The sequence below is a fragment of the Vigna radiata genome, chromosome 6 (genome assembly GCF_000741045.1).
Source record: "Vigna radiata var. radiata cultivar VC1973A chromosome 6, Vradiata_ver6, whole genome shotgun sequence".
NCBI classification, from domain to species: Eukaryota; Viridiplantae; Streptophyta; class Magnoliopsida; order Fabales; family Fabaceae; genus Vigna; species Vigna radiata.
The window spans coordinates 34,101,447-34,110,122 of record NC_028356.1 but is presented as its reverse complement, the minus strand read 5'-3'; the positions used below and the strand labels follow the sequence as shown (position 1 = coordinate 34,110,122).

The window sequence follows — 8,676 nt, the reverse complement described above, 5'->3', positions numbered from 1 at the left end:
TTATCTAGCTAATAATAAATCGATAGGTATGAAGTACAATTTTCAAAAGAGTAAATGAATATTTCAAAGAAGAATCAAAGAAAGTAAAAGAAAAACAAGTTTTAGAAAAAAGATGTTATTTTTAAAATGAAACTCCAAAATTGACTTTTCTATTTATGAGATCTGTATTTTAATAATAAAATACTCAAATTTCATTAAAAACATCACTTATATTTTTAATTATTTTCTAGGTATTACAATGCATGAGATTATTATAAGTAAATTATAATATTCAATTTTTTTATTAATAACATCAAATAAATGAAGGTATTGTGTATAGAAAAATAGGTGATGTCAATTATCAGCTTCATGGAAGATTCATCGAGAAATAAGTGTCCATGCAACTAGGTATCATGTTATTTGAGTTATTAAAGATATCAAAATTGATATCAAAATTGAGAGACAATTTATGACTTACGACTATATATACTTGGATATAAGAACCCTAGCTTAAGATGATTTGTTTGTTATCCTTTTGTAACTATGAAAGTCATTTATTGACAGACGAATATATAATTGTGCATATCTAGAATAGACTCAAGAGCCACATTATTAACAATACCCATGTTCTATATGTTATAAATTTCATCTTCTAAAAAATACTTGAAATTAATTTTATAAATTTATATGTTTAGGTAATTGTATTTGTTCAAACATGATAATGTTAAACAAATATATCTATAATAAAAGCCCTTACGGTCGTGAAGTTGGTAGTATATTTATTTAACACCATTCAAATATAAACTGCATGATAATAAAGTTATTAAATTTTATAAGAATGATTTTAATGCAAAACTCAGTAATTCATTGATTCTCTCATATCTATCTTCTTTGTACTCTTCTTTTCCTTTCAAAATCTTGTATCATGAAAGAAAGCATTAACAAAAATACAGATCCCATGTCAATAGATCACACACACTCCTACCAATCCTATATTCCTATAACCAAAACAAATCATAAAGAAAAGAAAAACACTTGGTCCCATGCATATTATATATTATTTTTTTCAGGTATAAGCAATTATATAATTTTATTTGACACTATGCAGGGTCTCATTCTTGATCTGATGATGACTGTCGAGAAAATAAGCCGTTGATTTTGTATTTTTATTTATTATTTATTATTATTATTATTGTTTGGGGGGTTTTTCCAGCAAGATCACAACAACACAAGGATGCCAATAGTTGACTAGATAATTTTGGTTTGACTGGATTGGATGAAGGACAAAGGCTTCAGAGGCTACAGCTGGAAAACGTAGGAGCAGGACAACAACGTAAAATCGATCATTAGATTCCATTATTCCCTATGTTCCACACCCCCACAAAGTTAAAATATAAATACAAATAACAATAATAATATAAATAAACAAAAGCTTTCTGCTTCACCATTTTTATTACACTATTACTACTTAAAAAAATGATCTTTCTTAAAGCAGACACACAACAACACAAGATATCATACCCTGAACTGCCTCCACACGCTACTCTCTCACCCTTTTGAATCACAGCCTTACACGTGTCTCCTGTGGTCCACCTCTTCACAGGTTGGATGGTTTGGAAGGAAGATTTGGTGGGGTCCACAGTTGATGAACAGTGGCTGAGGTTGATGGAGGATGATGGAGGTTAGGTGCATATAATTGAGGATTCTAAAAAGAAATGAAAGAGGTTAGTTGGCACTGAGTAAAATGAGTGTGTAACAGCAAAGAGAGAGAGAGAGAGAAAGACACATAGAATACAAGGTTTTTTATATACATATGTATGTGTTATGTTACTTAGAACAGTTGGCAAATGTGTCAGTAAAAAAAAGAGAAATGAATAAAAATACTAAAGAAGTATGTTTGTTAATGAATACATAGGGGGGCAAGCTTGGACTTCAAGAGAGAACCTCTCCCACTCCATCTTTTCACACTTTGCAAACAAATCTCACACGCTCTAAAAAGGAAGATTTATGCTTAAAATATTATAGAAACTTGAGTTTGAACTGCATTGAAAAAATATATGGTAGGAGTTGAAGTGAAATAGTTATGTTGTTGTGATGAAGAAGATGGTTGGAATATAAAAAATATACATTGGTTAATGAGAATGGATATTAATTTAGGGTAAACTGAAGCTGAAAATGATTACAAGTGTGGGAAGAGAAAAGAGTGATTAGGTTGTGCTTGTGCAATAATTTACCAACAGGAGCAGTTGGCAGTAGTTAGTGTGTCTTTTAAAATGATACATGTCACCTCATAGCTTGGGCAGGTACACAAAGAAAAGACTCTCTCTCCCTCTCACTCACATATTTTCTTTCTCTCTCTTCTATGTGTGTCTTTATCTTTCTAGCTTGGTGATAGTAGCAGTAGCTCCTGGGGGTGGTGGTGGTGGTGTTGGTGTTGTGTTTTGTTGTGATCTATTAAAGTTAGATATTTATGCTACATTTTGATGTTTATGCTTAGTACCCAATTGGTGAAATTGGTCTAGCTAGCATTTGATGCTCCCGTCAGAGACACCCCAGTAAAGGGAACTCTGCTAAATTCTGTCTCTTTCAGTCATCGCAGGATTTGAGTAGAATTTGATGCCCTTGGTCGTGCCTTGTTCTTGGATTCTCATCCCAGAATTTAATTGCAAGAGTTTCAACAACCCCTCCTGTCCTATCTTTTAAATCATAGAGAAATAAATCAAAAAAGAAAAAAAAAAAAAAAAAAGATAGATACTTGTTGTTTTTGTTCACTCGTGTTGGAGCTTCTTAATTAGAAGGGTTTTTCCACTTTCAACCAAGCAAGAAAACACCACCACCAACAACACAGAAATCTTCTAGTGACAGTGCTAATCTTGCTTAACACCGATGTTTTTTTATGGAATGAGGGGTTTTAGATGTTGTTGTGAGGACAGAGGAGAAAAGGGAATCTGCTTTACTTGTAGTTTGATGAGCTGTTAGCTAATCTCACTGTCTATGTCCGCTTTATGCTCTGAAGACTGAAAGGTTCACTTTCTTGTCTGAGAGGAAGCATTTTTTCCCCCTTTTACTGAGCATTGAAGCAGTAGATTTGATCTTGGTTTAGGGTTTTTGAAGGAACAGGTAAAATACGAAGCTGGTGACTGACTGGGAGATTATATTCCATTTACCTTTTCTTTTGTTTTTCATTTATCTAAGGCTACAATGAGGGTTTTCTTTTACTTTAACTTCCTCTCAGTCCTATAAAGCTGCCAAGTTATTTGTTCCTTGTTTAGTCCTGCAAGATATCTCTCGAGCCAACTTAGTCAAAATTCACTTTACCCTTTAATCATATGCTATTGTTTATTTCTAGATGCAGTTCTGATGTGATGAAACTGTTTGAGTCTGATTGATTGGTGAATTATATATAAATAGGTTACTTTCTCGGTTGTGACTGTTTAGGGACTGTTGAGTTTGTTCAGATGGGGGGTCAGGAAAATGCCATGGGGTTTCAACACGGAAATGAGAACATTCTGACTTGTCCATCTTCAGGTCTCAGTGTTGCCAATGTTAATGTTTCAGAAATGGCTATTAGTTCCGTGTCTATGGCCAAGCCTTCTGATGTTGCTAACCCTTTTCTTCCTTCTTCCGCTTGGGATCCACTTGTTTCCTTGAGTCAGGCTCAAACTTTTGGAGGCTCCTCAATGGTTTCTCATACCGACTTTGCCAATGCCAACTCTTCTTACCCTCTTGTTCTGGAAAACCAAGGAATTACCAACACTTCCCACCTTGTTCAATACATGTCTGACTCAAATCTAGGGGGCATGGTCCCCAAGGTTCACTCCTATGCAACCAGGGGCTTCTCAGAAATGGTTGCTGCTGCCTCTTTTGTCCACCATGGTTCTTCTGATGTGGCTAACTCAGGCTACCCACCACATTATAATCCGATCAAGGAGACTCAGATTAATGGTGAACAATCTCAGGTTGAGGATTCAATTCCTGAAGAGGAAGCACCAGGATCTGGTCCTAGTGGGAATAGAAGAAAGAGAGGGCTTGATCATAATTCTACCTTCAGCCCAAATAAGGTTTGTTCAGTTGAATGTGATATCTCCAAGGACAAAACTTAGATGCACTTTCTTAAGTATTTCTTCTGTGTTGTTTTCCCATCTAAATTGGAGTTTTACGTCTGCTATCCACACAAAAAGTTTTGTATTAAGGTCAACATGCATTATCAGAGTGAAATTCTAATTTTAATTAGAGAACAATAGGAGAAGCATCTAAGCAAGTGTATATATGTTTTGTCCTACATACTATCTCGTTTAGGACTTTTGGAATGTTTCATTGGTATTGTTTTGTGTGGTTGTGAGAGCTAATGAAAGAAACGCTTTATGAGGTTGGATTAGAATGCTGAGAGTGAAACTGTGAAAGATTCTCCGGGGAGGGCCTGTGATGGTTCAAAAGAACATGAAAAGAAGCCAAAAGTTGAGCAGAACAACAGTGCAGATTTGCGTGGCAAGCAATCAGCGAAGCAAGCTAAGGACAACAGTTCTCAAAGTGGAGAAGCTCCTAAAGAAAACTTCATTCACGTGAGAGCTAGAAGAGGACAAGCCACAAACAGCCACAGTCTTGCAGAAAGAGTACCATCCCTGTCTCACCACAATATTTGTCATGAAAAGTTTGAAACCCTTTATGTATTTTTCATTGTCTAATTATACAACTTTTTTGCTTGCAGGTGAGAAGAGAAAAGATTAGTGAGCGAATGAGGCTGCTTCAAGAACTTGTTCCTGGTTGCAACAAGGTGATTTGAATATTGTGATTGTGTTAAATGGTTTCTCTGGAACTATGATGATGTCTCTGCATACTAATTTTCTCTTTGGATAAACCATAATGGTGTCTTTGGTTTCTGTTAGATAACTGGCAAAGCCGTAATGCTGGATGAGATAATAAACTACGTGCAATCACTTCAGCAACAGGTTGAGGTATGAAAGTAATGCCATGATTTATGATTTCAATTTACCATTTAAAATGGAATAGTGCATAATAGTAAGAGAAATTTTATGATAACTCAATATGAAAACTTCTTTGTCTGTTCAATTATTATGGTTTTGTGATTTGGTCAGTGAACTTATGAAAGATATTTTGCAGTTTTTGTCCATGAAACTTGCCACAGTGAACCCAGAACTAAACTTTGATGTAGACAGGATTCTATCCAAGGATGTGAGTGAAGGCCTTAACCTTCTTGGTCCATTTTCTATTTTTTAACAGATTGAATTAAGACGATTTCATTTCTCTTCACTTAGATTCTTCAATCACGCATAGGACATGGAATTAGTGCATATGGTCCTGGTATCAATTCCTCTCACACATTCCCCAGTGGAAATTTCCATGGAACATTGGCTGGCATGCCTAGTACATCATCACAATTCCCTCCTTTGCCCCAGGTAAAAAGATTAAACATCTCTGAACATGTTACACTCTAATGAGTTTAATTTCTATGCACTGTTGTCAAAGTAAAAAACAAAAAAATGCACACTGTCAATCAATCAGAAATCATCCTTGTTATTGTTTTTAAGATAGCTGGTTAAATTCATCAAACTTAACTTTTGTAAATGAATGATAATGTAAAAACCCTTTACACTATAAGTGCATATTCTATTTACACTGCTCTAATCAACACCCTTTAGTTCTCAATTTTGAAAAATACTGATACTCTTACATGCAGAATGTTTTGGACCATGAGTTCCAAAGCTTCTATGGAATTGGATACGATTCTAATACAGCACTTGACAACTTGGGACCCAATGGTAATAGTAGACAGAATCTCAGTTTGCTTTTGGTTGTCTGCACAATCAATATCAAGTGTCTGATTCTTTGTAATTTATTGTTAAATTGAACAGGGCGGTTGAAAACAGAGTTATAGTGTGTGGATTCATATATAGCCATGTTACTACTACAACAACAACAACAAAGACTTTGGAATTTTCTTGTTGACTGCACAATTTAACTGAAGGTTGAAAATGGGGGAAGAATAGAGGGAAAGAAAATAAAGGGTTTAGCTGTATAGGGTCCTTAATACCTAACTGTTGGCTCTTCGAAGTTTTAGCAGAAGATGACTTGTTAGATTTATGAATTGGAAAATGAGTTACACATTATAATGTGTGAAATCTAGATGATGTAGAACAAGTTGCAATCAATGGTCTTGTTTAATGGCATGGAGAGCAGTGTTTTGAGGAGCATGCTAGTAAAGTGTGTGCAACTATCATTACTTTTGTTGAATTACTATTATTATTATGTATAGAGTTTCCAGGTTCAGATTTTTGAAGCACATTGTTTTCAAGTTTCAACAGTGTTGCAAGGGTTTATGGTTGTTCTTATGTTTTTCTTTTCAAAAGAAAATGTAACTAATGAGAGAAGCTTCTTAGTGCATGCATCTATCTGCAAGGGTGAAAATGTTGCAACTTGTGTGATGGTGGTGAGAGATTGTTTATGTAGATCAGTGCTTCAAATATTGGTGTTTCCTTTTTTTTCATTTTATGATGTTCTTTATATAACATGATGTGTTCTTCACTGATCCAACTTGTTAAAGAGAAAATCGGATAATGACTGAAAATCTAAATGGTTTTATACTGTCATATTTATTCACAGGCATGATACGTTTCTTGAATTTTATTCTCAAAAGTAAAATCAAACTTCATTTCTAATTGTCAAGTTCACTGGTATGGTTGGTTTAACATCTTGAATTGTTTTAAACTCTCTTAAATGTCATCAATTTCTATGAATAAAATAAAGATAAACTTGATTTCTAATTAATTCATAGTATAAAAAAAAAAAAAACTGATACGGTTGTTGAACTCATTAAACTTTCATAATTTTTTTTCGATATATTTTATATCTGTCAAAATTGACTAAAATTGATTAGAATTCAATCTATGAATTAGAGAAACTTAATTTTAATATTTTTTACTATTCGTGTATTTATTTTTATATTAAAGATGTTCCCATAAAATAAACTCTGTTATTGTGTTTTTTTATAAATATCGTTGTGTAGTAAATATATAAGTAACTTAGTTTTAAAAGAAATTCTAAAATACTTGTCTTTTACATAACAAAACAAAATTAAAATGTAAAATAAATAATTTATAAAATTACTCAATTAAAAATACGTACTCTAAATAAAACATATAACATATGCATGTAAGAAAATTGCTATTAATTGAATATCAATACATTGCAAGTGAAACTGCATATTTATTTATTTTTCATCAGCATAAGATATAGGTTTAAAATATTTAATACGAAATTTACAATGTTGGATTGGACCACGCAACAATCTATAAGTCGATGACATAATTTACATCACAAATAAATATTAGAAGAAGAACAGCAACCAAATATTAAAGTAAATATAAACGTGTAACGAAATGGTTAAATGTTGTTCAGCTAAGTTTTTAATGTTACGAGGTTGCTTTTTCTGCTGCAAACCTGTGATTCGCTTCTGTACGTTTCAAAGATAATAATGGCTTGTTAATTATCACAGTTTATTGGGGTTGAAATGGAGTCTGGTTTTGTTGACGAAACAAACAGAAAGAAAGTTTGCAAGAAACTATTTTTATTGCCAAAAATCACTGTTGAACCTTGGTTTTGTGGATCTTTGACGTTAGAACATTGACTTTTGTTGGTGACTAAAATGTCTTTATCTGCTTCCAACATATTAGGTGAACAACAACGGTTCTGATTACAGTTTGGTATGAGATTGAGGGTTACAATGTGGGTAAGAAGTTGAGCAAACAAACAATACTTACACCATATCATTCCCACCAACTCACGTCGAATGCTCCATAGTTTCTTCTATAAAAGTCTCATTACACACTGCAATGCAAATCAGCAGTGTGCATTCACAGAGCATTTCTAAACTGTAGTGAAAATCTTCTTCTGCTATTGATTCTTCTCAAGTTCTTGTATTCAATCATGGGGACATGTAGTTTGTCTAAAGTGATTTTCTCGTTTGTGTTTCTGATGTTGTTGTCAGCAAGCAGCCACACGATGGTTGCTGGAGCACGTGTTCTTTTGGAATCAGCATTGCCCAAACCAGAAGTGTCACAACTTCCTAAACCCGAGCTCTCAGCATCACATATCCCTGCATTCCCAAAGCCTGAGCTCCCTAAGGTTCCTCAGTTGTCCAATATAGCTGAAATACCACCTTTAAAGATTCTGGAATTGCCTAAACCAGAGTTGCCTAAAGAAGTTGAGATACCTAAGATTCCTGAATTGTCTAAGCCCGAGTTATCAAAAGTTTCTGAATTGTCAAAGTTAGAGTCATCTAAAATCCCGGGAGTGCCTAAGTTTGAAGTGCCCAAAGTTCATGAGTTGTCTAAAGTTCCTGAGTTGCCTAAAGTCCCTGAATTGCCTAAATCAGAGTTGCCTAAAGTCCCTGAATTGCCTAAAGTTTCTGAATTGCCTAAACCAGAATTGACTAGAGTTCCTGAATTGCCTAAGACAGAGTTGCCTAAAATTCCTGAATTGCCTAAGCCAGAATTGCCAAAGCCAGAGTTACCTAAAATACCTGAGATGCCTAAAATTCCTGAATTACCTAAGTCTGAGTTGCCTAAGACAAAGTTGCCTAAAATTCCTGAATTGCCTAAACCAGAGTTGCCTAAAGAAGTTGAGATACCTAAGATCCCTGAATTGCCTAAGCCCGAGTTATCAAAAGTTTCAGAACTG

At 34.2% G+C, this 8,676-nt stretch overlaps 2 protein-coding genes across 3 annotated transcripts in view; both read left to right on the top strand.

Annotated features, from left to right (window-relative positions):
• The first annotated feature begins 2,288 nt into the window (after positions 1 to 2,288).
• LOC106765030 (transcription factor bHLH74) lies at positions 2,289 to 6,506 on the top strand. Of its 2 annotated transcripts, XM_014649517.2 has the most exons (9): positions 2,289 to 3,099; positions 3,418 to 4,040; positions 4,359 to 4,592; positions 4,688 to 4,753; positions 4,866 to 4,934; positions 5,101 to 5,172; positions 5,256 to 5,396; positions 5,678 to 5,759; positions 5,853 to 6,506. In XM_014649517.2, exons 2-9 carry the CDS (start codon positions 3,438 to 3,440, stop codon positions 5,873 to 5,875), a joined length of 1,290 nt encoding a protein of 429 aa, XP_014505003.1. In that variant the 5' UTR covers positions 2,289 to 3,099; positions 3,418 to 3,437; the 3' UTR covers positions 5,876 to 6,506. The 2 variants fall into 2 exon arrangements, with proteins under 2 accessions (XP_014505003.1, XP_014505002.1); XM_014649516.2 differs by having other exon boundaries at positions 2,289 to 4,040.
• A 1,333-nt stretch (positions 6,507 to 7,839) lies between these two features.
• LOC106764232 (periaxin) overlaps positions 7,840 to 8,676 on the top strand; it is a 2,221-nt gene continuing 1,384 nt past the window's right edge. The window contains exon 1 of the mRNA XM_014648481.2: positions 7,840 to 8,664. Coding sequence (XP_014503967.1) covers positions 7,924 to 8,664 — 741 coding nt within the window. The 5' untranslated portion in view covers positions 7,840 to 7,923. The remainder of the gene's footprint in view (positions 8,665 to 8,676) is intronic.

Excerpts from the sequence above, each read along its gene's own strand:
- LOC106765030 (XM_014649517.2), top strand. The coding sequence starts at position 3,438 with ATGGGGGGTCAGGAAAATGCCATGGGGTTTCAACACGGAAATGAGAAC. Across the intron at positions 4,754-4,865 it reads TTGTTCCTGGTTGCAACAAG|ATAACTGGCAAAGCCGTAAT; the intron begins GTGATTTGAATA and ends GGTTTCTGTTAG. Across the intron at positions 5,760-5,852 it reads TGACAACTTGGGACCCAATG|GGCGGTTGAAAACAGAGTTA; the intron begins GTAATAGTAGAC and ends TAAATTGAACAG.